Consider the following 27,552-nt stretch of genomic DNA (forward strand, 5'->3'; position numbering starts at 1 on the left):
CTGCGGCTGTGCCAGCCAGGCTGTGGGGCTGCTTGCCCCCACAAAGCCCCCAGTGGCAGTTCACCCATGGGTGGGGGTCCTGCTAGGCTACCTGTGCTGGGAAAGGAACGTCGCCCTGGAGCTGCTGAGATCGTGGTCATGGGTCTGTGAGGTTGCGCCTGGCAAGATGCCAGCAGTGCTGGGCCAGCCTGGTACCCGAGCAGCGCCCACAGAGGACACAGGTGACCATGGTGGAGCCGGGAGGCACAGACATATAGATGGGTGGTCACTTGTGCTCCCTTGTGCAAACTCAGTGGTGTGCACACTCACACTGTCACACTCACACTGCTCACACATGGGCTTCCACACGTGTGCAGCCACCTGTACATTTGAAGAGGCGCAGGGGACTCCCGTGGGGACAGTCACTCCAGCCAGAGGCAGCCACGAAGACGGGTCCACCCCGGCATCAATTAAGCCGTGTCCTTGGCATCCAAGGGGACAGAAACTCCTGTTTGAAAGTCACTCCTGAAGCCTCCCGGCGACACAGTTCCTCGGGGGCAGGCCCAACCCAGCCCGTCGAGGACAATCCTCAGTCCTTCGGGAACAGCCCCAGTCCCTCGGGGACAGCCACAATCCAGACTTGCGCCGGCGTCCCAGCGCGGATTCCCAGGGCAAGCGGACACGCCAAGCCCTCCGGAGGCAGCCGCCGCCCGGACCCCCGAGCCCACCCTGACAGCGCTGTCGCTGTCCAGGGTGCTGCAGCAGCGCTGCCCACCCCGGACCCAGCCTCGGGACACGGGGGTGGCACGGGGGGTGGGGGTGGCACGCTGGGGACATGTTGAGGACATGGGGTGACACAAAACCCCTGCAGAGGACCGGTGGTCTGGTGGGTCCACCCCTGTGGTCTGGCCACTGGGGCTGGGGGAAGGTTCATGAGCAAGGGGGGTGTGTGCGTATTTTACCATAAACCACCGGGGGGTGGGGGGGGGGGAGGGGGTGTTTGTGACTGTACCAAGAAGAGCTGGAGTGGGATTGATGCAGCCTTAATTGGGGTCTTGTGTCCCTTGTCACTGCTGTGAAGTGCTGGCCACAGCTCATCGAGCACCGCAGCCCCAGGGAGCCGGCAGGGCACATGAGGGACCGCGTCCCCACTCATTACCAGGCTCAGAGGGTGATGTGTGTTTCCATGCTCCCTGGGGAGCTTGGGGACACAGCTGCTGTCACCTGAGTAACTAGCCGTGATTGATGCCTGCTTCCCCATGTCCTGCAGGGACTGTAATTGAGCAGGAGAGAGAAGGCGGAGGATGAGGGGACAATCCAGCCCAGCCGCAGGAGCCCTGGATCCAGCTTCAGCACTGGGCCGGGAGCAAGTGGTTGCATCCGTGTTCCCCTGCAGGCTCCAGGGATGGGGATGTGGTCAAAGGCCTCTTCTCATTCCCAAGGAGCAGGGAACAGACTTCCTGTGCTGGGCTGTGGGCAGTCAGCGCTGTAGCTGGAGCTCCTTTCCAGGGCTTGCAAACTGGATGGGACTCTAAAGGGTGGATGGGACAGTCCCAAAGCCCCCAGGGGCTTGAGTCCCAGGACTGCCTGAGTTTCTCATCTCAGGGTACTGGGTGGTGTGGGACCCTCTAGTACAGGCATTTGTGTATTTGGGGCATTGCCCATCATGCTGGGTGCAGACCACGGTGGACATGGTACTCTCTAAGCACAGACCATCGCTGTGTGCACAGCCCCTGCCCCCCCTGCAGCCCCCGGCCCCTTCTGCAGCCCCCGGGCGCTTCTGCTAATGAAGCCATTTCTATTTGTCGCCTTTGTGGAACAAAGCTCAGCTCTTCCCCTCTGAAGCTCCCAGTTATCGATCCTTGGGAAGAAAAGGCAGCACACACGAAGCTTCAGCTTTCCCCTGCTGCCCAAGTGCTCTGCACAGCTTCTGCAGGTGCTTTGGGGGGGCGTAGGGGCCACTGAGGCACTGGGCCACCCCACAGCTCCCTTCTGCATCCTGGTAGGCCTGTATAACTCCCAGTAGGAATGCTTCTATAAGGACAAAGATTTTTCAGGGCACGGTGGGTTTAGGTTTCAGCAAAGGACAATGGGAGGGTTCTCCAAAGCCAGCTGTCCCACATTTCCGGCCATGTTAGCAAAGTACCTGCTATTAGCAGATGGTTTTTATCTAAAAGAGTGGCTTAGAACCTTGGCTTGTTGTCCCCTGGTGCCTGGGGTATGGCAGTGTAACACCCAGCCCCATGCTCATCCTGGCACTGCTGAAGTCATGTGGACATGATGGGACGGTTGCAGGCTGAGCCCTGGGAAACAGAGAATGACATCAAAAGGTGTTTTGAAAATTCACAGAATCACAGAATTGTCAGGGCTGAAAGGGACCCCTGGAGATCACCCAGTCCAACCCCCCTGCCAAGGCAGGGTCACCTGGAGCAGTGACACAGGAACATGTCCAGGTGGTGTTTGGATGTCTCCAGAGAGGGAGACTCCAAGATCTCCTTGGGCAGCTGTTCCAGCACTCTGCCACCCTCAAAATAAGGAAGTTCTTCCTTCTGTTTTATCTTATGGCCATTGTTTCTCATCCTGTAACAGGGAACCACGAAAAAGAGTCTGGCACCATTGTCTCTGACACCTGTCTTTGAGATATTAAAATGCGTTAATGAGATCACCTCTCAGTATTTTATCCCAACTCAACAGGCTCAGCTCCTGCAGTTTCTCCTCAGCAAAGAGATGCTCCAGACCCCAAATCATCTTTGTGGTCTCTGCTGGACCCTCTCCAGTAGCTCCTTGTCTTTTTTGTCCTGAGGAGCCCAGAACTGACACAGCACTCTGGATGTGGCCTCACCAGAGCTGAGTAGAGGGGCAGGATCACCTCCCTTTCACCTGCTGGCCACACTCTTCCTGATGCACCCCAGGATACTTCTTGTCCTGCAGTTGGGAAGCCCTCTGGACTTTATTCTGTGGCAGATGCTGCTACTATGAATTAATTTCATCCCTGTCAGAGATCCGAGTAATTGCGAATGCCAGCTGAAGGCAGCGGTGGCACTGGGGTTGGCTGCACCATTCATTAGTGCTTCTCTTCTTTGCTAGTGTCACCTGTGGCAGTCGATAACAGAAAGGTGAACGAGGGCAGATAGAAGCCTGGGGGAAAGCCCGCGGCAGCCTCCCGTATTTCAAAGGGCCTGCATCCACACCGATCGCTTTATCAATTCCTTTTAATACATCCGAGCGCCTCTTTCCTGGAGGACCACGCCGGAATGAAGCCGCCATCGACCGCCCTCCCGAGCAGCGGGAGGGCTGGACGCCTCCCTCTGCAGTGCAAATCGCCATCGACCGCCCCGCATCCTCTGAGAGGGGCTCTGCTCCGCCATGCGAGGCCTCCCCTCCCGTCTCCGTGGCAACCGCGGCCCTTAGCAACGCGCCGCCATGGCAACCGCCGGGGAGCGCCGGAAGTGAGGCGCGGCCGCTTCCGCCCGGCACGAAGATGGCGGCGGGCGCTGCGGAGCTGCGGCGGCTGCAGTGGCGGCTGGAGGAGCTGGAGCAGCGCGTCGGCCTCGGCGGCGGGGGATGCGGGCCGCGAAAGGTGCCCAGGGGGAGCTGCGGGGAGCGGTCGGGGGCCGTTTGGCGCGGCCCGGCGGGGCCTGGGATGCCGCGGCCCGGCGGGGCCTGACAGCCCCGTCCCCTCCCTCTGTGCTTCTGCAGGTGGCGGACGACCTGGTGAAGGTGCAGGTGGCGCTGAACAATATCGCTGGCAAGAGGGAGAGGATCAAAATCCTGTTTAAGAAAAGTGAGCGGGTCTCGTGGAAGGGAAAGAATCGCGGAGGGCAGGAGAGGGGAGCTCCAAACCGTGGCGTTTCGCTGCTCTAAACAAAAGCACCTTCTCCTTCCCCACACCTCCTGATTTTGGGCCCTTATTTGGGGTGTTTGGCGCAGAAGTAAGTAACTGAAGGAGGGTTTTGTGCTCGCAATCCTTCAGCTCAGCGGTCGGAGGTGGGAAACGGACCGCTGCAGCCTGTTAGTTACTAAATGTCCATCTGCCCGTGTCAGTGCCAGGATTTGCTCTGCCCGAAGTGCAGCCCCCGAAGGTTCTCGGAACATGAGCTCCTGAAATGAATTCCTGCACACTTGGACTTCTTGGGCATGCTGAAGTAGCTCTGCCCTCTGTGTGTGGTGGGACCAATAAGGTTCACACTCAGTGGACAGATGTGGGGAGTTGCCTCCTATTCGGGGGGTGCTTTGTCCTGCAAAGCTGCCTCTTGGCCAGGTTTTGCTGTGTGTTGTCACAGGAAGGGTCGTTGTGGTCCAAGTCTGCAGTGGCTGCTCAGTATGAAAGCATAAACCATGTATTTATGGATGATTTTAAGGACCAGGATGGGGGACTGTTTACTGGTTTTGTCCTGAGGGTGGGACGAAGCAGATTTCACTCACCTTTGGTATTGTTATCCAGACAAAAAGCGGTATTAGCAGTTGTCCCTAACGCAGTGGTTTCCTGGCTCGAGCCATTTGTCAGTTCTTGGCCACAGTGCTCCAAAATCACATAGAAATTACTGAATCTGGGCAGGGAGGAAATACGGCAGCTAAGTGAGGAGCATTTGCAAAGTAATCTGATACATGGCATGCGGGGGAAGCTGCACTTGTGAATGCCATAACATCTCCTCTACTTTTTGTCTCCAAACCTGTTTATCCCGCCAGTTGAAGATGTAATAAAATACCTTGACCCCCAGTACATTGATAGGATGGCTGTTCCAGACGCTATGAAGCTGCAGTTCATCTTGGCAGGTATGGCATGAAACAAGGGGAAACAGGAGGCTTTTGTTGCACTGCAAAAAAGCGTCCTTTGCCTAAGATGGATTGAGATGGATTTTTTCAGCTGTAAAGACAGGGCACGGCACGCTCTGCGGAGGTATCAGAGAGATGGTTTGTACAAGGATGTCTGTCACCCTCAGTGCTCCCTTGTGCACAGCCACACTGCAGTTTTATCAGCTCTGATCTCTCCCATATTGAGCATTCACTTTAGTCCCGAATTAATCGAAGGCTGGTAAGAAAAGCTGGAGCTAGAATGGTTTCCTCACCCCACTTCCTGAATTATCTGTGCTGTGACAAAAGTAGAAAACATTTGGGTGCATTTCAGCACCCTCTAGCCTTGTCCTCTTTTGACCCAAGGAGTTTGATCAACTGTGATGGTATAGTCTGTGAATGGAATTTCATAGAGTCATGGAATGTTAAGGGGTGGAAGGGACTTTAAGGACCATCCAGTCCCAACCCACCCTGCCGTGAACAGGGGCACCTCCCCAACCTGACCAGGTTGTTCAGAGCCCCATCCAACCTGGCCTTGAACGCTGCCACGTATGGAGCATCCACAAGCTCCTGGGCAACCTGTGCCAGTGTATCACCACCCTCACAGTAAAGAATTTCTTCCTAATATCAAGCCTTAATGTCCCCTCTTTCAATTTGTACCCAGTACTCCTTGTCCTAGCCCCACAAGTCAGTGGGAATTCTCCTGCGTGAAATTGCTCTGAATCAAGACCCAGGGACGTGCAGCACAAAGTGTGAATAAAATCACGAACAAGCCCCTTTCTGTAAAGACAGATCAGCTAGAAAATTACTACTGTTTGTGAAAAGCCAAAGCACTGTTTTGTGTTTACTGATGTTGTTTCTTGTCCCCCCCCAACAGAGGAACAGGCTATTCCTGCCCGTGCAGCCCTTCTGGAGCAGGTGAAGAATCTCCAGCCCATCTTGGACAGCACCAGTATCCAAGGTATGCACATTTTTCTGCAAGCTGGAGCTGCAAATGCCACCTGCTAAGCTGCAGCCTGTCCTGTTTTCTTTCTTTTCTCTTGAGCCTGAGACTAGAGAAGAGGACAGCTTAGTGATGTGAGAGTAAACTGGGTATAAACTTGGTCTGCTCCTGCCTCATGCTGCTCTAGCCTCCCTTGCAAGGTCAAGGAGGTGATAGAGTAGCTTGTGAAGCAGGCTGGAGACAGCAGCGTGGCAGAGAGAGTGGAGACTGGCAGGTCATTCCTTTCTGTGGGCTCTTCTACATTCAGAACATCCCTGTTCCTGGCACAGACAGATGCCTTTTCGACTGCTACCCAAGTGGTTTCCTCTCATGTAGTTCTTGAGTAGCCCTTGCTGTGGGCATCCCTGAGCTCCTGCTGTGTGTAGGATAGTTAAGTAGTTTTTTAATCCTATATGAGGTTTATCTGTAGTGTGGAGCACTTGCACTCAGTGAGTGGAGTTTTGCCATGCTGTGCTCACGGAGGAGGAATGGGCTTTATTTTGGAAACTATTCCCATGTGCTGTAAAACAACCCAAACTGATTTCTGCTCTGTGCTTCCAGCGGTTCCTGACCATGCAGCCAAACTGCAGCGGCTCTCACAGATCCACATACAGCAGCAGGTACCGTGAATATTCTATCAGTATTGACTAGAAGGGCGTAGGAACCTTTTGCAAGTGGCTGTACTGACACCCCTGTATTTGCAACTGCAGGAATTGCTCATTTATGACAGTTGTTTTGTGGTCAAGAATATGCATACTACAGTCTTAAAGAAGTTTAAGTACTCCAAGGGGGAAATGGAGCCAGGATTTCTGTCAGTTGAATCCAAGTTGGAAATCTGCCTACCATAACCTTGATCAAAACAGAGCTTTCAGTGACATGTAGTAAGCAGTGGTGTGTTTAACCATCTTGAATTCCCCCTTTCACTGAGACACTGAGGTGAAGCACTGCACCCCTCCAGTGTCCTAGTTTCTGGAACACTGTTGACACTGTCACCCTGTCAGTTCACCCTTTCCCTCCCTGTTTGAGTGCTCCTGGAGCTGGCAGTGAGTAGCCTGGGCAGTTCCTAATGATCTCTTCCAGCATTTTGCCATGAGTTTCTGCTCTGGGACAAGCAAAGCCTGGATACTGAGGAGAGGCAGGCAGCAGTGCAATCCTAGGAGCTTTGGTGCTTCTTAGCACCAGTGTTTGTGACCTCTCTCTTGATTGTGGAAACCTGTCCAGCTGCAGTGAGCAGCCACAGCCAGGGCCTGGGCGCTGCTCTCAGTGCTGGTCTTGGATGAGCTTCCTGCCATATTGTCAAGGATTGGGAAGGGTAGATGTCCTCCAGCTTATGTGTTGCTCATGCACTGCGTCTCCTCTCTTTGCAGGAGAAACGTCACGATCTCACTGACAGTGTCAAGACACTCCTTGAGGACTACAACAAAATGGTATCCTTTGAGCCTTGGGCCTGGAACAGCTGAACTGACCCCTTCCCCCTGGGCTGATCTTGTTGGGTCTCCAGCCCTGGGTTTAAGAGCCTTTCTGATGTGGTGACAGCTGTGTCCCTGTCCTGTCTGCATAGGATCCCAGTGCCAAGGCACATCCTGAAACCACAGTGGGTAGGGAAGCTGTGTAGAAAGCCCTCGCACTGCAGTGGTATGCGGTGTTCAGAAGTGCCTCCTGGACTCCTGTGGGTGTTTGGTGCTGTGCAGTGGCTCAGCCACTGGACAGATTGAATCCATGTAGGCTTTCAACAGCCTGGTGCCCTGGGCCTCTCCCAAGAAATCAGGATTGTAATAGTGCTGTCAGGATGCTCTGACCTTGGTTTCTTCCTTGCAGTTTCCACGTTACTTTCCTTAAGTGTCATGTCCAGACCCTGCTTCTCTCCAAGCAGTTTGTGCAGTGGAATGAAATCCTGACACGTCTGGAAGCGGCCAAGCAAGCGAAACCTGTGGCAGAGTGATGGCAGAGCTGGGAGCATGGCAAGCCCAGGGTCCCTGTGGCACAGCTTGCATCATGCTGGTCCCGCCTTCTTCCCGCTTGGCGCGAGCATGCTGAAGTGACACGGCGGGATCCTGGGGCACCCGGCTCTGCACAGAGCCGTGCCAGCCCCGAGTTGAGGCCACACTGCTCCTTAATCTGCCACTGTTTGCAAAAGTTGCACTTCCCTGAAATGCATCAGTTTTAACATATTTTAAAACCCCTTTTTGTTCTTACTGCGGGCCACAGTAAAATCCTGGAATGCTAACTGGGTTGTCTGTCTCTCCCTGGGTGTGAGGACTGCTCCTGGCAGAGACTGAGGGGTTTCTCTCCACGCAGTGATCTCTTGGCAGCCTCCAGAAGATGGCCAGTGGTTCCTTTCAGCCTTGGACCAAGGGCAGCTAAATCCCTTCCAGTCCCACAGTCTTCCTGACTTTTCCTGTTGGTGTGAGTTGCCTGTGCCCAGGGGAATCTGGTCTCACAGAGCTTTTCTGCCTTGCCATTCTCCTATCTCTGTACTGAGAGGAGGCAGCGGCTTTTGCCTTTATCCTGCCTCTGCTTTCCTGAGGCTGCTGCAAGCCAAAGCCCGTGCTGGCTCTTTCCCTACAGGGGCACAAGCCGTGCCTTGTCTGGTCTGGCTGTAGCCAAGAGTTTCCAAGGCCATGCTTTTGCAAGGGTCTCAAACCCTTCAGATTGGTGAAGGTGTGACCTGGAAGTCCTGCAGGAATGGGGCAGAATCCCCACAGGAAGTCCAGAAGAGCTTGCCGGTCCCTGTACTTTCCCTGATCAGTAACCTCACTGGTTGTCAAACCACAGTGGGAGCTGCAGGCCTGCAGAAAACCCCCGGCTCCCTCCGGATGCCTGGGGAGCTCAGGTAAGGGTGGGGGCTCACGCGTGCACAGGGACACAGCGGCTGTTCCCGGTGCAGGGAGAGCGGGATGTGCCGCTGGGAGCCGGGACTGGGGACGGGAGGTGGGCGGAGCCCGCGGCACGCCCCGCCCATGGCCCCGCCCACCACCCGGGTGATTGATGGGCGTGGCCCCGGTGCCGAGCCCCGCGTACCCGCCTTGCGCTTGCGCGCGCCCGGCAGCGGCCGCCATCTTGTGTCGAAGGGCGGGCTGAGGCGGCCGCAGGTGAGCGAGGGTCCCGCACGCCCCACATCCCACCGGGGCATCTCTGAGTCCCACCGCGGCATTCCCGTATCTCACCGCGGCGTCTCAGCTCCCCACGGGCCCCCGGGCCGCGGCCCGGCCTCCCGGGCCCCCAGGCACTGATGGCGGCGGCGGCCGTGTGGGAACGAGGGCCTCGTGAGCTCCCAGGGTTCGGAGCGGGGGCTCCGCGCTGCCGTGTCCTTGCGGAGGCTGGGGTGTGGGATGCTGGGTCTGGGTGCCCGGGACTCAAGAGCCTGCGGGTAACAAAGTACTGCGGTACCTTTAGCACCTTGGGCTGTGCGGTGGAGACGTGGAGTGCCCTGCACAGGTCAAGCAGACTTAGGTCAGGATGGCACCTGCCTTGGCAGAGACGGCAGCTGTGAGACCTGATCTTTCTGTCTTTCCCTCGAGGAAACTTTTTGTTCCTGCAACCCGTGGCTTGCCGTGTCCCCTGTGATCTGCAGTGTTTTATCCTCAGCTGGGCTGGCCAGGCCCCCATGAGCCTGTTTCTGTAACACGAGGTGCTGCACATAAACTCTGCTTGAATTCATCCTGTGCATGTTCTTGTGCAGCTGTGGCCAGCATCCCCTGAGCTCTGTTCTCAATAATCCCAGCTCACTTGTTTGGTCTGTCTTCTCCTGAGATATAGCAGTGTTTTTTATGTCATCCTGTTTAGGCCCACAACACCAATGCTATTTTTTTCACAGCCTGCCTGTCAAGGCTCATGTTGCCCTGTGGTAACGTCCATGCTGTAGGTATGTCCTTATGAGGACTGGGCTAATCTTTTGGTTATGCCATCTCAGGATTCCCAGCTCTTGATAGCTCAAAATGCCCTTCAGAGGAAAGGTTGTAGCTAACTGTGGTGAGAATTTCTTTGTGCAGCAATTACAGTGGGCTGGGTGTTCATGGGTCCATTTTCCTTTCCAGCACTGCAGAATGGAGAACTATAAGAAGACCAAAATCGTGGAGAAACCTTGTCCTCTTCCTTTCACTGACCTGCCTCCTGATATTATTGAAATGAAGGTGAAGGACGGGAGCAAAATTAGGAATCTGATGGGCTATGCCATGAGCAAGATGGAGCAGGACTCGGTGAGGCAGATTCTTTTCACTGGCTCAGGCAAGGCTGTCAGCAAGACCATCACCTGTGTGGAAATCATGAAACGAAGGCTCAAGGAGCTGCACCAGATCACCAAAGTGCTCTTCAGACAGATTGAAGAAATCTGGGAACCCATTGTGCCTGAGGCAGGCCTCGATGCCTTGACAGTGAAGAGAAACATTCCTGCCATATGTGTCCTACTCAGCAAAGATGCCCTGGATACTCAGGAGCCAGGGTACCAGGCTCCAGGATCTTCTGATGCCTTCTGGACTGAGACACTGACAGCAGAATCGCAGGGACAGATGAAGAGGAAGCAGGGTGGAGGCCGGGGAGCCGGCAGCACAGGGAAGCACCCTCGCTCCACCGGGGGAATACCGGGGGGGCCCTGAGGCAGCGGCATCACGCGCGGCTCGGGGGAGCTGTGGAAACCAGCCCGGGGCTGTGGCTGCACAGCTGCTGCTGAACACGGGGACTCAGAGGTGTGAGGGGAGGGCAGGAGGAGTGGACTGTTAAAACTGGGTGTGATCGTAGCTGTCTGAAAATGTGTTTTCACAAGTTCCCTTGCCAGAGGCTGCCAGGCTGTACTCCTTAGGGGTTCTTGGAAGACGAGAATTGCCTCTGCTTGAGCAAGAACTGTTGGTGTGCTGTCAGTGACCCCCATTGAGGGAGCTGCTCCCCCAGTCAGGTTTCCGGTGCCCGGGGGTGCAGCAGCCTGGGCAGTGGGACAGACACCTGCCTGTTCGCTGGGTGCAGGTTGTTCTGACCAGTACAAAGTGGAGACAGGACGTGGTGTGGAATTCCCCTGCAGCTGCCAGCATCGCCAGGGCTCATGATGTACAGACAGCAGGGCACAGGGTTGGGCCAGCCATTTCTGTGCCTGAAGAGTCCTTCTGCTGAGCCTGTCAGAGGGGGTTGAATGTAGGACTGCCAGGATATAGCTCAGTCTGGCGTCATGTGCACGTAGCTCCCCTTGGCTCAGGGAGCTGGCGGTCGTGGTTCTCTATCCAAACAGGCACCAGTCAACTCGTGTTGTAACCAGCCTGAAATGCTATGGCTCTGTGGCTGTTCTGGGGTGGTGGTAATGGGAAGCTCTAATGGATACTGTTCTTGCCTCTTTCTTCTTGATAATGCAAAAAGATGGGTTTAAAATAAAGGTGTAACTTCATGTAACTTGGAAATTTGTCATGTCTTCCTCATCCCACTGGAGGTCACCCTGTAAGCACTGGTGGTGGGGCTGCAGCTGCTGGCTGAAGCTCTGCTCTTCCAGCTCTCCTGCTGCTCTGCGTTTGTTCCTCTCGTGACTGTAAATGGACCCTGATCCAAGGGGAGGTTAATATCCAAATACTGACCTCCTTTCACATCCAAAATAGATGAAGGTTGTGGGTTTTATCTGTGAAGCTTTTTGCTAATTTTTTTTCCTCTTTGAAACTGGCTGGAGCTGTAGCCTCAAAAAGACTCATCGTGAACTCTACTGAGTGAGGCAAAGGACAGATCATCTTTTCTTGTGCCGTAGTTTCCCTCCTGGAGCAGTTCTGGTAAGTAATTCTGGGCAGGGGAGAAGGGCTGTGACAGGCTGAGCTCTTGCCTGAACACCCCCTGCTCACACGGTGTCCTGAGCACTCCCTGTCCTGCACACTCTTCCCGTGTCCCTGCCTGTGTAGTGAGCTCCAGCTGGATCCAGCACTCTGCACTGTCAGTTAAAGGGTAACAATAGAAGTGTTTAAAGAAGAGATTTTACCTAAGTGAGGAGGAGCAGGAGAGGCGTAGTGTGTTACCCGTGCAGCCCAATGCCTTCAGACAAGACTCCGCCTGCCTGTGCAGTGCACAGACACCTGCTTTGCATCCAAAAGAGCAGAGACTGTGCCAGGCTTACACACCTGCTCCTCCTCTTCTGGAGGTTTCACTGCTTCCTGCCCCACTACCTGGAGGTAGTCAGGGAAACACTTGGACCTGTCCACTGTGCCAGCACATGGGGGTTCTGGGGATGCAGCCGTTAATCTCTTTTATCTTTGTGCTGTTCCCAGGTGCTGCTCCCTTACATCTAAGGGGGAGACTGCTTTTCTTGACTAATTAGCAGATTAGCCATAAATGCCAAGGAAGATGCTAGAGTGTCTGATCAGATGGCTTCTGACATTTCAACTGGCAATGTGTCTGTGTTTACTCAAAACACCCTCTTAGTAGAGAGCCAGGAGCCAGATCCTCAGGCAGCCTGTGTAGCCTTCCCTCATGGCCACGGCACGTTTAAAGCCTTCTCATCAAAGCTGCTAAGTGATTGTTACTTTTGTTTCACTCAGCTGACTTGGTGACTCTCCCTTCAGGACTGAGCTTTACTTGACCATCGCACCCACGGGTTTGGGTCAGCCAGGAGAAGTTCCAGCTCCCTTACTGCTCTGCCCTTCACCCATCCTTCATCCAGCTGCCTCTTCTGCTGTGGGGACGCACCATGTGGGGATGCCTGGCTGCTACAGACCCCTGTGTCACTGCCACCATCTGTGTCACCCAGTGGATGTGGGGCCCGGATGTGGCTTTTCAGAGCAACTGCAGGTTCCTGCGGGTCTCCAGGATCCACCCCTAGGGCCCCTCCTGCTGTCTCCCAGCCATCCTTTGGGTGTCACATCTGTGTCATTCACCAGAGTATCCCCGCTTTGGGGTGATGCCCCACACCAGGGTGTCTCTGGCTCCAATGCCCATATGGAAGCTGGCAGCTGTGCACGGGGTCAGGCTGCCTTGTACCTCAGTTTCCCCACTGACAGGACGGAGAAGCCAGCTGTGCTGGTGAGGCTGATGCTGCCCATGTTCTCAGGTACTGATAGTCCCTAGATGTCCTGTTCCCTCCCCTCCCTGGGTTATGATGGGAGTCTCTGCCCACCCAGCCGCCTGCCTGTAGCTCTTGTGACCTGGGAAGGACCCCAGTCGAGCCCTGGCAAGTCCGTCCTCAGCATCCTCAAGCCCCGGTGTGTGTGGGACCAGGTGCACGCGTGTTCGTGTGTGTGTTTGTGCGTGTGTGTGCAGGGGCAGGGCGAGACAGGCAGCAGCAGTGAGAGCCGGGCGGTGGCACGGCAGGGCAGTACCGGGGTCAGCACCGGGGTCAGCACCGGGGTCAGTACCGGGGTCAGCACCGGGGGTCAGCACCGGGGGTCAGTACCGGGGTCAGTACCGGGGTCAGTACCGGGGGTCAGTACCGGGGGTCAGCACCGGGGTCAGTACCGGGGGTCAGTACCGGGGGTCAGCACCGGGGGTCAGCAACGGGGTCAGCACCGGGGTCAGTACCGGGGGTCAGCACCGGGGGTCAGTACCGGGGTCAGTACCGGGGGTCAGTACCGGGGGTCAGCACCGGGGGCAGCACCGGGGGCAGCACCGGGGGCAGTACCGGGGTCAGTACCGGGGGTCAGTACCGGGGGCAGCACCGGGGGCAGCACCGGGGGCAGTACCGGGGTCAGTACCGGGGCCAGTACCGGGGGTCAGCACCGGGGGGCAGTACCGGGGGCCAGTACCGGGGCCAGTACCGGGGGCCAGTACCGGGGGTCAGTACCGGGGGCAGTACCGGGGGCAGTACCGGGGCCAGTACCGGGGCCAGTACCGGGGGTCAGTACCGGGGGGCAGTACCGGGGGTCAGCACCGGGGGTCAGTACCGGGGTCAGTACCGGGGTCAGTACCGGGGGTCAGTACCGGGGGTCAGCACCGGGGTCAGTACCGGGGGTCAGCACCGGGGGTCAGCACCGGGGTCAGCACCGGGGTCAGTACCGGGGGTCAGCACCGGGGGTCAGTACCGGGGTCAGTACCGGGGGTCAGTACCGGGGGTCAGCACCGGGGGCAGCACCGGGGGCAGCACCGGGGGCAGTACCGGGGTCAGTACCGGGGGTCAGTACCGGGGGCAGCACCGGGGGCAGCACCGGGGGCAGTACCGGGGCCAGTACCGGGGGTCAGCACCGGGGGGCAGTACCGGGGGCCAGTACCGGGGCCAGTACCGGGGGCCAGTACCGGGGGTCAGTACCGGGGGCAGTACCGGGGGCAGTACCGGGGCCAGTACCGGGGCCAGTACCGGGGGTCAGTACCGGGGGGCAGTACCGGGGGTCAGCACCGGGGGGCAGTACCGGGGGCCAGTACCGGGGGCCAGTACCGGGGGTCAGTACCGGGGTCAGTACCGGGGGCAGTACCGGGGCCAGTACCGGGGCCAGTACCGGGGCCAGTACCGGGGGGCAGTACCGGGGGCAGCACCGGGGGCAGCACCGGGGTCAGTACCGGGGGTCAGTACCGGGGGTCAGTACCGGGGTCAGTACCGGGGGTCAGTACCGGGGGTCAGTACCGGGGGCAGTACCGGGGTCAGTACCGGGGGGCAGTACCGGGGGGCAGTACCGGGGGGCAGTACCGGGGGGCAGTACCGGGGGTCAGTACCCGGGGGCAGTACCGGGGGGCAGTACCGGGGGCAGTACCGGGGGCAGTACCGGGGGGCAGTACCGGGGGTCAGTACCGGGGGCAGTACCGGGGGCAGCACCGGGGTCAGTACCGGGGTCAGTACCGGGGGTCAGTACCGGGGGGCAGTACCGGGGGTCAGTACCGGGGGCAGTACCGGGGGCAGTACCGGGGGCAGTACCGGGGGTCAGTACCGGGGGCAGCACCGGGGTCAGTACCGGGGTCAGTACCGGGGGGCAGTACCGGGGGTCAGTACCCGGGGGTCAGTACCGGGGGCAGTACCGGGGGTCAGTACCGGGGGTCAGTACCGGGGGGCAGTACCGGGGGCAGTACCGGGGGTCAGTACCGGGGGGCAGTACCGGGGGGCAGTACCGGGGGTCAGTACCGGGGGTCAGTACCGGGGGCAGCACTGGGGTCAGTACCGGGGGGCAGTACCGGGGGGCAGTACCGGGGGGCAGTACCCGGGGGTCAGTACCGGGGGGCAGTACCGGGGTCAGTACCGGGGGCAGTACCGGGGGGCAGTACCGGGGGCAGTACCGGGGGCAGCACCGGGGTCAGCACCGGGGGTCAGTACCGGGGGCAGTACCGGGGGCAGTACCGGGGGCAGTACCGGGGGCAGCACCGGGGGCAGTACCGGGGCCAGTACCGGGGGGCAGTACCGGGGGTCAGTACCCGGGGGTCAGTACCGGGGGTCAGTACCGGGGTCAGTACCGGGGGGCAGTACCGGGGGGCAGTACCGGGGGGCAGTACCGGGGGGCAGTACCGGGGGTCAGTACCGGGGGCAGCACTGGGGTCAGTACCGGGGGGCAGTACCGGGGGGCAGTACCGGGGGGCAGTACCGGGGGGCAGTACCCGGGGGTCAGTACCGGGGGGCAGTACCGGGGGCAGTACCGGGGGTCAGTACCGGGGGCAGTACCGGGGGCAGCACCGGGGTCAGCACCGGGCCAGGTCCCGCTCCGGGCCGGCAGAGCGCGCGCTGCCCGGCGCTGTCTCCCCGCCGCTCACGTGGGAGCCGGGCGAGGGGGCGTGTCCCGGGCTGGGCGTTCGGCCAATGGCAGGCGGCGGGCGGGGGCTGACCAATGGGGGGGGGGGGGCGGGGCGCGGGCAGGGCCCGTCCCCCCGGTACCGGCGGGAGGGCGCGGGCGGCGCGCGGGGCTGCGGCACCCACGGGCGGCCGCGGCGGGACCGCGCCGGCTCCGAGCGCTCCGCGGGGCCGCGCCGGGGCCGCTCCGCGCCGGGACCCCGCGCCGCCAACCCGCTCCGAGGCGGGGCCCGGCCCCGGCAGCGCCGCCCGCCCTCCCGCCGGCACCGGGGTCCCGGCGGTACCCGGGGAGAAGCGGAGGCAGGTGGGTAACGCCGGGGCCCCGCGGCGGGAGGGCGGAGTTGGTGGGACCTGTTGCTGTCCGGTGCCGGGAGCTCCGTGGGTGTCCCTCTCTGCGGCGGGCGGGGGTCGGAGGCCCCGGGGAATCCCGCAGCCGGGGCTCTGCCCGACCCCGGTAAAAAGCTCAGCCGGGGGCTGACCCCCCACCTGCTGCCACTCAGCCCCCGGCTCCGTTCGGGGTGTGGGACCTCGCAGCGGGGTCCCGCCGGCAGCAAAAGGAGTTGGAGGGTGGACAGGGCATCGGAGCGGGGCCAGGGCTGTCCGGAGTCAGCCGGCGGTGCCCGGCGGAGAGCGTTTGGGCCGGGATGAGGCGATGGGCCTCCCACTGGAGACACCTCCAGCTTGGTGGCCCACGCAGGGGATGAGGGGCACAGCCAAGGCTGGCAAGAGGGGGCCGGAAAAGTCCCCCAAACAGCGTCAGACCATGGAGCTGCTGCAGCCTTAAAACTCCAGCAGAGCCCCGTGGGCCCGGGGGTGGCCGTCCCCTGGCACCCCCACAGCCCACCCAGAGCGGCTCGCACAGCCTGTCCCTTCACGCCCATGGTGACGGTGACTTTCTCTCTTCCAGGTGCTGGGGGGAGAAGAGTGATCCTGTGTCCTCACTGCCCTGCCAGAGGAGGGGAAGCCGAGAGAAAGCTTCCCTGTGGTGTGGTGCAGCCCGGGACACAGCTGTGAGCAGCCAAGCTGACGGGGTGACACCGTCCTGCTGCCGGCCTGGCCCCGTCCCCATCCCACCGCCAGCACCACGGCCGTCGCCTTTGTCCCCTGCCAATGCCAGCAGGTGGAGGCTGCACGCTCCATCACTGCCCTGGCATCCTAAGCGTGAGACTGAGCTGTGGGCCCCGCCGATTCCTGCGGGACAGTGGCCATGGGGGCTGCTCTCTCCACTGGAGCGATCGTGGCAATTTCTTTTAACTGTGTCATCGCGTTGCTCATCCTCATCCTCTTCCTCATTCTCTGCAAAGCCTGCAGGACCCCCTCATGTCCCAAGAAGACCCCGGCTTCTGATGTGGATGAGTCAAGGAATGAAGAGAAGTACCTGCTGCAGCCCTGATCTGCCTGGGAACTTGGGTGTCTGGGAGTGTGCCGAAGGAGTTGTGCCAGACTGGATGCCTGTGCTGGGACTGGAGTGCTGGACCAGGCACAATGAAAGCTGAGGGGACACCAAACTGCTTGCAGAGGCTGTGACAGGGGGCACAGTCCTTTGTGGTTTTGGTGTGTGAAGTTCCTGTGAATGCCCACAGTGATGATGGGGATATGCTACAGGGACAGTCATGCCTGTCCCAGCAGCCAGTGAGCACAGTAGGAGCCCTGCCTTCAAGTGCACACCATGTTTGGGAAGAGCTTGTGGGCTCCTCTCTGGTGCTCATTGCCTGGGACAGTGGCCAGCTGGGGGGCCTGGAGAGGGGAGGCAGCAGGGCTGGCACAAGTGCTTCTTCCTGAGCAGGCTGGCTGCTCCATGGCAGGGTGTGCCCAGGGGGCACCAAGCAAGCCCCGGCCCCGCGGGCAGAGCAGGGTATTGCCAGTCCAGATGTTTGGTGGTGGCCCTGGGTGCCATATGCCCTCAGCCTCAGGTGGGCATTTGGCATATATCTGCCCAAGCAGCGGGTTTAATGAGGCACAAGAGGGCCTGCACGGTCTGCCTGATCACCCTTGCCTGTCTGTCAGTCATTAGCACTAACGCTGCTAGACAAACGACCCTCCTCCTTGATGGGTTCGTGTCCCTGCCCTCCCTCCTGCCTGCTCCCAGCTGAGGCCAGCCAGTGGGATTTGACCTGCCTGTGAGCAGCATGCCCTTGCTGGCATCCCCGATCCCGCTGAGAGCAGCCTGGTGTGGCTTTTTCTTGGGGAGATGGGAGACATGGGGGCATGAGGGCGCCTGGACAAACAGCTCTGAAGGTTCTTTGACCCTGCCTGTTCCCTGGGGATCACAGTGGCTCTGTGGGGAGGGATGCTCTCATCTGGCTTGTCTGCAAGCCTGGCAGCTGCATCCCCCACCCTGCCAGCGGGTGCTGTGGGTTTTGGAGGGCTCTGCCTTGCCTTTCCTAGAGCCGAGCAATAGCCACGGTCACCACTGGCATAGCCACTGCAATAAGGGGACAGGAGGGTGGGATGGGAGGGACGCCAGCCAGGGTCCCTGCACAGGTTTGGCCAGGCCTGGCAGAGCCTGCAGCTCCTCCCCATGTCAGGTGTAGCATACACATCCCTTTGCAGCCTTGTTTTTACTAGACTAATAAACAGATTGTAGGCCCCACGTTGTGTCTCTGAGCTCTACCCACTGCCTGGAAAATTCGGGGGGAGGTGGCACGACCTGCAATCCTGCAGGGCTGAGGAGCGGCTGCCCCAGGGCTGGGGCTGATGTCTCTGGAGGACTGCTCAGGGATCGTGATAAGGAAGGGCTCGTGTTCATGTCCATCTGTGGCTTTTAAATGCTGGGTGAAACCCGACTGGGTGTTTCCTGCCTTCTTGCCTGGCTTGGGGGCATATGGGAGTCAGCAGGGAGCATTCCCCAATCTCTGTGCCAGAGGCACTGGAGAATTTCCAAGCTTTTTGCCATCTCGAAATCCAGGTGTGGCAGTTCCATTTGACTTGCACAAATGCCTGGGGGGCTACAGCTCAGAGCTGAGTCTCTCTGGCCACCACTCCATGCAGCCATGAAGCTGCAGCCCGGAGGTTTCCTGAGGGCTGGTGGGACCAGCCCCAGCCCCAGCCCCAGCCCCCTCCTGCCCTCCACAGGTCTCTCATCTGATGCAAGCCCAGTCAAGGCTGGGGAAAGCCAAGGGCCATGCGGCTCTGGAGGGCCAAGCATGGTGAGATTTGCCTAACACCAGACATGACTGCACACCACAGCTCTCCCAGCACCTCCATTTATTTGTCAGGGTACAGAGGCAAAGTGTTCCTGCTCTGCAAAAAGTGGGCAGCAGGGGCCCGTGGCTTGCATGCCAAGCAGCCACCGATCAAAGCCGAGCTTGTTTGGCCAGAGCCTGCCCACAGAGTCATCATTCCCCCCTCTCACTTCCCTTCCTTGCTCTCTGGCTCTCTCACCAGGCTAAGCAGCTTCTCCAGCTTTTCCATTTCCACCTCAGGACCTTTCTTCTTCACCTCCTGGCCTTTCTTCTCCTGCAAAGAGACCAAGCAGGATAGAACTGTGAGCAGGGGGGGACAGGAGGGATGAGGAGGGGTCCAACACAGGGAGGGCTGCTGGAGTGCTGTGTCTAAGCTCTCACCCCTCAGTGGAGGCTGACCCACAAGGGGATGCACCTGCCCATCTTCATATTTCAAGCCCAACATGCCATGAGATATGTGAAAGCTCCTATGAACTGGGAAAGGACAGGAATGAAGTGTTTGGATGGGAATGGGAGGCAATCTGTTGATTCACAGTGACTCAAAGCCTCTTCTGCCTCTCTCTTCCTAGACCTTCTTAGACCCATGGGACTGGACCACGCTCTAAGCTATTTCCCCAAGCTGTGGGTAGGTGCCAGGCATGCAAGACTGCTAGGGCAGTGACAGCGGTGCAGATGTCCAAAGCTCCCCAAACAGCCCCACCATGCCCATCCCATGCAGGTGCTCCTGGGCAGTGGCAGCCACAGGAGAAGGGATCATCCCTTTTGCACCCAAATGGCTTTTCCCAGGTGGGCAGCTGGTGTTGAGAGCCCCTGACCTGGTGGGGAGAAGTGAGTCAGGGCTCCCAGCTGTGCTGTTAACTCCTCACTGAGGCTCTCCTGCACCTGGTCACATCATAGCGTCCCAAGGGACAGCCCTGTGCCTCACTGCACACTTCTATGCGAACCCTGATGCACACCCCAGCATGGGCAAAGAGGACAAGCACTTCCCACAGTTCCCTAGTACTTGGCCCAAGCATCCCAGGGGCTCTGTGCCTCCGTGCTAAAGCAAACCTCCAGCATCTTGAGAGAAGTCACGTAGCACAAGGGAAAGAACCTGGCCAGTTCAGCCCTCTCTTGTTTGGGAGCAGCAGGAGCTTTCCAGGCCTGGCACAGGACGATGTCCCTGCTGAAGCACAAATGCCACTCAGTGCTTTGGGCAGAACAGGTTTCTGCTGTGCTGTGGGCTGCAGCATTGCTCTCAACAGAGTTCTGGCACTTTGGGAAAGTGATTAACTGGGCTTAGGCTCTCCAGGTTCACATCATGTCAGACACAGCTGCAGCAGAGGAATTTTCCAAGCTACACTGAGCCCACCAAGCCCTACTGCAGCTGAGCATCCACACCATGGGATTTCTTGGAAACAGCATCCCCACAGTCACCACTTCGATCACAAAGTGCTGCCTTTCAGTCACAGCCTTCCCCTTTGCCAGCCTGCTGGATCTCACCTTGCCTCTGGATTTGGTGGGATACCCCCGCTTTGGGGCTGGGGAGCTCCTCTGTGCACAGCATGGCTTTGGGCACCCCAGAAAGCAGCTGCCAAGCACAGGTGAGCAGGAGGACTGGCACAGTCTGGCAGGTGGGCTCAGGAGATGTGGCGGTGGGCCTCCAACACTGCAGCACAGCAAAGTGAAAGGAACATCCCTGACCAGGCTTGGTGGCAGCCTGCAGAAAGCTGCTGTACTGGCTCTTCTTGGCATTCCCAAAGCACAGCCTCTGCTCTCTGGGCTCTCAGAAGGCCAGGGGAGCAGCACTCAGCATCAGAGGAAGGAGGTTGCCAGCTTTGCTCTTTCCCCACTTAGAACAGATCAATTCTCCTCCCGCTGAATCAGCCCCGCTAATGGCCATGGGTGCAGCAATTACAAACACACACCTTCCCTTCAGCGCTGAAGAAATGCCAGCACACGGCATGGAGAAAGCTGAGAGCCCACATGGATCTCACTGCTTTTCTCTAACAAACATGGGCATTGCTGAGTGATGACAATGCGCAAAGAAGTCCATGGGGAATCCCCGTGTCCTTCCTCATCCCAGCCCAGCACAACCTCGATGGAACAGAGGTTTCCTAAGCTGCCAGAGGACACTGCTGAGATGAAAGCAGTCCTGAGGGGAGGATGGGGACAGGGATACTTGGAAACCCCTCTGTTCCCAAGAAGACAGCCCCACTGCTCTTCTGAGCACTGGGATGAGCCCGGGTTGTTTTATTTACTGAGTCCATTGACTGCATGGTGGGACAGGGCTAGTTTGCATTAATGCCAACAGGTGAGCAGTGCCCTTCGTGGCTCTGGTCTGGGAGCTGTGAGTGATGTTTGTAGTAACGGCCCACATCACAGCAGAGCATCTCTGTGAGTGAGAGTCTTGGGATAAACACAGCTGCTCAAGGTATTTCAGGACTTAGCTATTTCTGCAGAAGAGCTGCCTTGTTGTCTGACAGCGTTCAAACCCCTCCCTTTGGCACCCTGTGTCACACACAGCACCACACAGAGGTGCTTGGGACAGGCAAAAGAGGCAACTGCTTTGCTCAAACGGGAAGAGAAGATGCTGAAGCCACCTCCATCAATCCATCTCTATCCCAAGGCCTTTCATCTCCCCACCATCAGGTAGGGTCCCTAACTGACATCCTCCAGGCTCACGGGAACTGTGTCTAAGCCTTGCTGAATTCACCAGCCTCAGGCAAGGCTCAGCTCCTGGTCACCAAACTGTCCCTAAAACTTTGACTTTCACACTGGCTGAGCTCCTGTGGTGCTTCTGAGCACGCTGCAACAAAGCCACACGCAAGCCTGTAATGAGCCGTAACCGAACCAGAGCCCTAATTTAACGCCACATAACCAAGCAAGCAAGATGACACAGGGAATGGAAATTACAATGTCCTTTTGGGGGCACTGGAATGGAAAGTTTCCCTTTATTCTGCCATCTGCTTCTCCCAGGGTACTTGTGAGCTGGCTAGGCCACTGATGGCACCAGCACAGCACTGTGGGATCTGCTTGGATGCACGTGGCAGCTTCCTACAAATCTGGGGGCTCTGGCTGCATCAGGCCTCTGAGGAGCAGTCCTTCTTGGAGCAGAGCTATCGGGATGTCCCAGAGCGAGCATGCACGAGGTGGGGAAGCGTCACCTCCACACGTGGCTGCTGAAGGGCTCTGCCTCCCAAGAGATGCCACAGCCAGGTGTGGAGAGGGCACTCGTGGGGCTCTGCCACCATGTGCGCAGCTGAGCCTGTTCTCCACCTACATCCCTGCTTATACCACATCCACGGGGCTCATTAGGAGCTGACAGTGAGTCAGGGCAGAACATTCTCCCCATGAAACTGTTAGAGGCAGAGCTGAGATTACATGGGAGGTCTGTCCCTGAGGAGTTCATGGAATGGGCATTGAAGCTGCTCAGAGCAGCGTTTGCATCGACTTTATTGTTAACTGCTTCCAACAGGAGAGTTCCTATCGAAATGGTGATGAGGGACATGGCAGGAAGGCTCACGGCAGGGCCAGAAAAGGTGCTGTGTGGGGATGGACTCTGCCCTGCTGACAGAACATGACCTCAGAGGGGGAGACACGGAAGAGACCTCCTATTTGTGTCCATGCTGCTGCATTTGTTGCCAGGTTCCTCATGGCCCTTATGCTCCCTTTACCTCATGTCTGGGATTTCCCTGACTCGTCAAGCAGAGAAACTGAGGCAAGGGGCTCCTGGCCTTACAGGCAGTGTGGAGGACCCTTGATGGTCCTCTCAGCCCCAGGGTGAGTACTGGCACTGCAAGTGAAACAGGAGGTGGGAGATGACTGAGGTGAAGCCTCAGAGGGAAGGGTGGAGTGAGGACTAGGACAAAGATGAGGACAAGGACTGGCTGCTTGAAGATCCCAGATCCACTCCCTTGGGAGCCTCAGCCACACTCCTTCCCACGCTGGCACATGCTGAATTCTGCATTCAGGTTATGGGACTCATTTAAACTGGAGTCTTGGCTGATGCCTTCATTCCCTAGTTGAACAGTATACCACTGAGTTAATAAAACTCTCCCATAAAAGCCATGATGCTGGCACTTTTCAGCATCCATGTCTTTTTCCCATTGGTGGAATAATCATAAAACATCTGCTCTAAAGTTTCGATTAAACAAGGCCAAACATATTTATGTTTAAAAGCAGCAAGGAAGTCAACCTCACAGACTTGAACATAGGCAGGAAAGTCCCTACAACTTCCTTGGGAGCAGAGGTGACCCTTTACCCTGCTGAGCTTTGGCCAAGGGGCACAGGCCTATCTCTGTCCTGCTGTTATCATGACACTGATGTTGTTCCTTACAGGATGGGACTTCTGGACACAGTCACGCTGGAACAGGATCTAGACATTTTATAAAGCAGCCCAGTGACCTAAAAACTGGCTTCCCATGCAAAAAGGGTTTAAGCTTTTACAGAGTTGTTTTGAAGGGGGTGAGAAGCTTCAAGAAGACAGCCAAAACTGCTTGTTCTCATTATCCTCAGTGGGAAGGGGCACACAGCCTGCCAGGTGTTCAGAGGTGTATTTCTTTGGGAGAAGATCATTTATTGCTCCTTCTACTCTGCTCAGGGGTAGGTTAAGGTGATAGCTTCAGGGTAAGGGCCCCTCCATTACCAAAACACACTAGTGACTGGTCTGGTGAACTCAATGAATGAAAACAAAGATGAAGCTTCCCTGGAGCATTTCCATCAGGAAGACCAAGGAAACCCAAACTTCTTCATGAACACAGAAAAAATTTCCTCATCATCTCCCTGGGCCACTAAGCAAACATTAAGAGGATCAACAGGAATATGACAGCAGCTGCAGTCCTGAAGCCTCCCAGGTCTACCCCATCGTGATCCTATTGCAACCCAGTGCTGTCATATGAAGCTAGAGTTATGCTGAGCTGGGGATGATGTCTGTGCCAGGACCACATCTGAGCTCTCAAGAAGTCCATTTACATACAGCAGCAACATGGTTTTCAATCACAGAGAGCCTTGAGGAACACTCACAGCCTGATCTGACAGCATCGCTCCTGGCCCATGGAAGGATTAGCTGACAGACCAGAGATAAGGATTTAGGCTTATTCTGCTACTGTTTGGAAATAAATGATGCAGTAAATGTTTTTGCAGGGAATGAAACCAGCAGAAAAACCCAGGGGATGGCTGGGTCATTCAGGTGACAGCAGCCACACAGGATCATTGGCCTCAAAGGATGCTCTTACCTCCAGCTTCAGGCACAATCTGTGCAGTTCAGGGCAGGCACCCCCACCTTGCACAAGCTCACATCTGCCTGGCATAGGCACTGGTCCATGCCAAAGCACAGCAGGGCACACAGGTCTCAGCGCCTCAGCTGACCTGCCTTTGCTTGTTGGAAGTCACCATTTAAATTGGGTAAGTCACAGTGCTGGGACCAGCCTGAGGCTCAGCAGCACATCTGCCAGGAAAGGCGTGGGAGTGAAGGTCAGGATACCCAACAGGCAGGAAGCGCAAACAAAATTGGATCAGACCTGGAAGCAGATGGGATTGTCACTGGAAATAAACCAGAAGGAATTGGGCAGGGCATGTGGGCAGAGGTCACCTGTCCTTAAATGGTGGATAGCTGCCCACAGTACACCATGGGCTGGTGGTTCACAAACATCCGTGGGAGAGGCGAGGGAATGCCTGATGGAATGGATGGGTTCTGCAGCAGCAGAGAGCTAATAGCCTGGTCAAATCATAGCCACCAGGGAGCACAGCCATCGTCACAGCTCTGTGTCTGCTCTGCCAGGGGCTGGCTGGACTCCACATCCTTGCTCACCCCCACTGCAGTGTCCTCTGGCCAAGCAGAAGTTGTGCACACAGCAGGAGCCCTGAAGAACGTTCCCTGTTCTTGCTAACTCCAGAGCCTCGAGCAATGTCTCTTACAGACCACTAATTTAGGCACCTAAATATAGCCATAAAAAGACCACATTTAGCATGAAAACTTCAGTGAACAAGGCCAAGCTGAGTGCAGATTTGTCTCATGGCTGTCCCCACAGCTCCTCTGTGGCATTACAATGATTTGTTACCTCCTTCTGAATTTATCCCTGTACCAGCTGCAGAAACCCACCAAAACCATTTAAAACTATTGGTCTTCTGCCTTTCGATTGTCTGACACAAGTTCAAAACAGGGATGTGGTCATGACCCTCAGTTCATGAATCTCCAAATAAATAGCTTTAAAGAGAAGGATAAATTTTAAAGTCATCCCAACATCATCCTAAGACATTATGGGTCTGAAATGAGCCAATACCCTTAACTCTGCCCTGCAAAGATGCTCTGATTAGGAAGCATCAGCAACAGGGTCCCAAGAGGTCACACTGTTTTGTCAGCCCTGGGGATGATTTGGCTACACTCTAACTGTGAGCTCTGGGTGTGTGAGATGAAAAACAGCTTTCTTTTGGGTGTCAGCACCCTTAGTCACTGAGATGAGCCAACATCTATAGGCTCTATTCAAATAGAACAGCCTGGTGAGGAAACAAACTCTTCACAAGGTACATGGAAAAGATTTCCAGTCAAATCACTTAACTGACTTGTACTAAGCACTAAGAAAAACCACTGTGTGCTCATTGTGCTTGGCAATTACTCTGTCCTGGCACACTGAGACTTCCTGAAGAAGTCAGAGTGGAATAAAACCCCTAAAAGCTCTCTTGTCAAGTCCAGGGAATCCTGGTGGTGCAAACCACCATTGGGATAAGGACAGAGGGATGGGATGCCCTTTCCTTCACCTCACTATGGGGACAGGCAGTGCAACACCCACTCAAAACCCTGGATCCAGCCCTACTGGGTTCAGATTTTCTGCAGTGCCATTTAGTTCATCGGGATGGGATCAATTACTTTAATTAGCTTTTAACTTGTTGGGAAGCCCCAGTACTTAAAGCCTGTCTACATGCCATGTGTTACAATAGCATGGGATGCAAAGGCTGGCAGGGACATCAGCTCCCAGTGTTTTAGCTGTGGGATCTCTCAAACCCAAGCAGACAGGAGGAAGGAAACAAGAAGGGGATTTTAATTGAGATTGTCCATAAAACCCACTAGACAGGCAATACCTTGTGCTCTAGCTCGACTTCAAATACTGCTGCAATTCCAGTGACACCCGGACACCAAATCTCAGTGTAACCTAGACAATCCAAAAGCTGCACAGGCTTCCCTAACTCTTGCACCTACCATGAGGGGCCACATCTGCAGCACCTCTTCACTTGGGCTGGCAAACCAGAAGTGAAAGGCTTGGGTGCACACAGAACCCATAGACACATACATCAAACCTGTCCAGAGGGATAAAATCAAGGATATGCCCTGCAGAGTGCAGTGACCCCAGCATTCTTAAGCTGCAGCCCTTGATTCCTGGCAGGCAGCACCCTCAGCCACCCAGCAATGTTTCCTTATCACTCAGCACCTCTTTCTTTTTTTTTTTTAAATTACTTCAGCTTTACTTTAGCATTTTGCCATGCCAGCTCAGTAGGCTGTTACGGATTAGAGTTTAATAAAAGCAATCAAATACGGATGTGAACATGCAGCTCCTGCAGCTCTTGGGTACTGCTGTTACGTCACAGAGCACAGCATCTCATGAGAGAACATTTGCAGTTGTGTGAACAGTATATTTTAAAAAGTTGCGGTTTTTTCAATACCTTTTTCTCTGGCCACCATTGTTAACCTACACATGTCCACCTTCATCACCCTTTAACTGCCTTAAGAAAGTCCAGTTGCTGGTTTGGTTTTGTTTTGTTTTGTTTTTAACAGTGCCTTCTTTATTTTTTTTCAATACAGTTCATAAAGTATTTGCATAGGAAATATATCCTTGGTCGCTGCTTATATGGGAGCATGTGAATATACTTCATTTTGGATAAATACAAGTACACTGGAAACCGGATTTTGCTATTATTAGAAATAAAAATAAATGTCCTCGCTCACAGAAGCTTCATATGTAGTAACATTAAATGCCAATGGCATGAAAGATGTATTATGACTGATACTCTTATGCTTATGAAAGAACTCAGTGTGCAATTTAATGTCAAGGCACATCGCTCTCTTTCTCTTTCCTGCTCTCCATGACTGAACTTAGGGATGCTGCAGAAATTGCACTAGATTATTTTAACCATGTGAACAATTGTGTCATCTCAACAATGTATTCTCCTGTGTATTTTTCATTTAAATCACAGAGTCACCTGGGGTAGACCTAGGAGGAATTAGTCCACTAGTGCACCCTTGTCCTTAGTGGGAGCAGCTGCTCTTATATTGCTTCTGACAGATGCTTGTCCAGCCCTTGGGGTACCCAGCACAAGAGGTCCTAAGCAGTGGATTGTCCCACTCTGCTCCCAACACCTACACAGCCACTTCTTTTGAAAGCCCCAGGAATGGTGCTGCCAACCCATCTCCTGGTGACATCTGTCAGCATGTCCCTCTTACACCCACTGAAACCTTCTCCCTAAGTCTTTTCCTGCTGTATTGCCTCAGGGCACTGCCTTCCTTACCCTGCCAACCCAGGATCTCTTTGGGAGTGTTCATCTCTCTCATCTCCCTGCTTCCAGCCTCTCAGCTGGCTGCGCTGTCCTTGCGGCTTTCCTGCTCCTCATGTCCTTCAATGCTGGTACTCAAAACTGGAGCAGAGGCCTTTGCACTGCAAAGCAGTGCAACAGGATCAGCTCATGTTTCCTGCTCACTCCTTTCCTGCCTGTGCTGTTCAGTACATCTCTGCTCAAGAAAGATCTTTTTCTGTTCACCTCCTCAGTCAGTTATTCCAACCTCCTTTCCCTCTCCTTCTATTTGCCTCCATCCTCACCGAAGCGCATCCTGTTTACTTCAGACTGAGTCTCCCCATTTGCCTCAGATTAAATGAGTTGCACAGCTTCTCTCCACCTGCTGCACAGGAAACAGCCAGGCAAATGATAAATGCCACACAAACACTCCCAGGCCTGGGAACCAGATACACCGTTAGCCTGGA

General features: G+C 56.3%; 4 protein-coding genes across 6 annotated transcripts in view; 3 read left to right on the forward strand and 1 right to left on the reverse strand.

The window, feature by feature from the left end:
* Positions 1-3,436: 3,436 nt before the first annotated feature.
* On the forward strand, positions 3,437-7,982 carry DCTN3 (dynactin subunit 3). The gene is made up of 7 exons (XM_032096809.1): positions 3,437-3,559; positions 3,679-3,763; positions 4,669-4,755; positions 5,651-5,734; positions 6,317-6,375; positions 7,123-7,182; positions 7,608-7,982. Exons 1-7 carry the CDS (start codon positions 3,461-3,463, stop codon positions 7,695-7,697), a joined length of 564 nt encoding a protein of 187 aa, XP_031952700.1. The 5' UTR covers positions 3,437-3,460; the 3' UTR covers positions 7,698-7,982.
* Positions 7,983-8,075: 93 nt separating this feature from the next.
* Positions 8,076-11,135, forward strand: RPP25L (ribonuclease P/MRP subunit p25 like). 2 transcript variants are annotated; one of them, XM_032096808.1, is made up of 2 exons: positions 8,076-8,588; positions 9,793-11,131. In XM_032096808.1, exon 2 carries the CDS (start codon positions 9,802-9,804, stop codon positions 10,348-10,350), a length of 549 nt encoding a protein of 182 aa, XP_031952699.1. In that variant the 5' UTR covers positions 8,076-8,588; positions 9,793-9,801; the 3' UTR covers positions 10,351-11,131. The 2 variants fall into 2 exon arrangements, with proteins under 2 accessions (XP_031952699.1, XP_031952698.1); XM_032096807.1 differs by lacking the exon at positions 8,076-8,588 and adding an exon at positions 8,745-8,847 and having other exon boundaries at positions 9,793-11,135.
* A 5,386-nt stretch (positions 11,136-16,521) lies between these two features.
* Positions 16,522-18,009, forward strand: ENHO (energy homeostasis associated). The gene has a single exon (XM_032096854.1). The coding sequence runs from the start codon at positions 16,624-16,626 to the stop codon at positions 16,807-16,809; it is 186 nt and encodes a 61-aa protein (XP_031952745.1). The 5' UTR covers positions 16,522-16,623; the 3' UTR covers positions 16,810-18,009.
* A 597-nt stretch (positions 18,010-18,606) lies between these two features.
* DNAI1 (dynein axonemal intermediate chain 1) overlaps positions 18,607-27,552 on the reverse strand; it is a 138,326-nt gene continuing 129,380 nt past the window's right edge. For both annotated transcript variants that reach the window (XM_032096853.1, XM_032096852.1), the window contains one exon: positions 18,607-18,875. In XM_032096853.1, the coding sequence (XP_031952744.1) occupies positions 18,768-18,875 (108 nt within the window). In that variant the 3' untranslated portion in view covers positions 18,607-18,767. The remainder of the gene's footprint in view (positions 18,876-27,552) is intronic.

This window comes from Corvus moneduloides, chromosome Z, assembly GCF_009650955.1.
Source record: "Corvus moneduloides isolate bCorMon1 chromosome Z, bCorMon1.pri, whole genome shotgun sequence".
In the NCBI taxonomy this organism is placed as follows: Eukaryota; Metazoa; Chordata; class Aves; order Passeriformes; family Corvidae; genus Corvus; species Corvus moneduloides.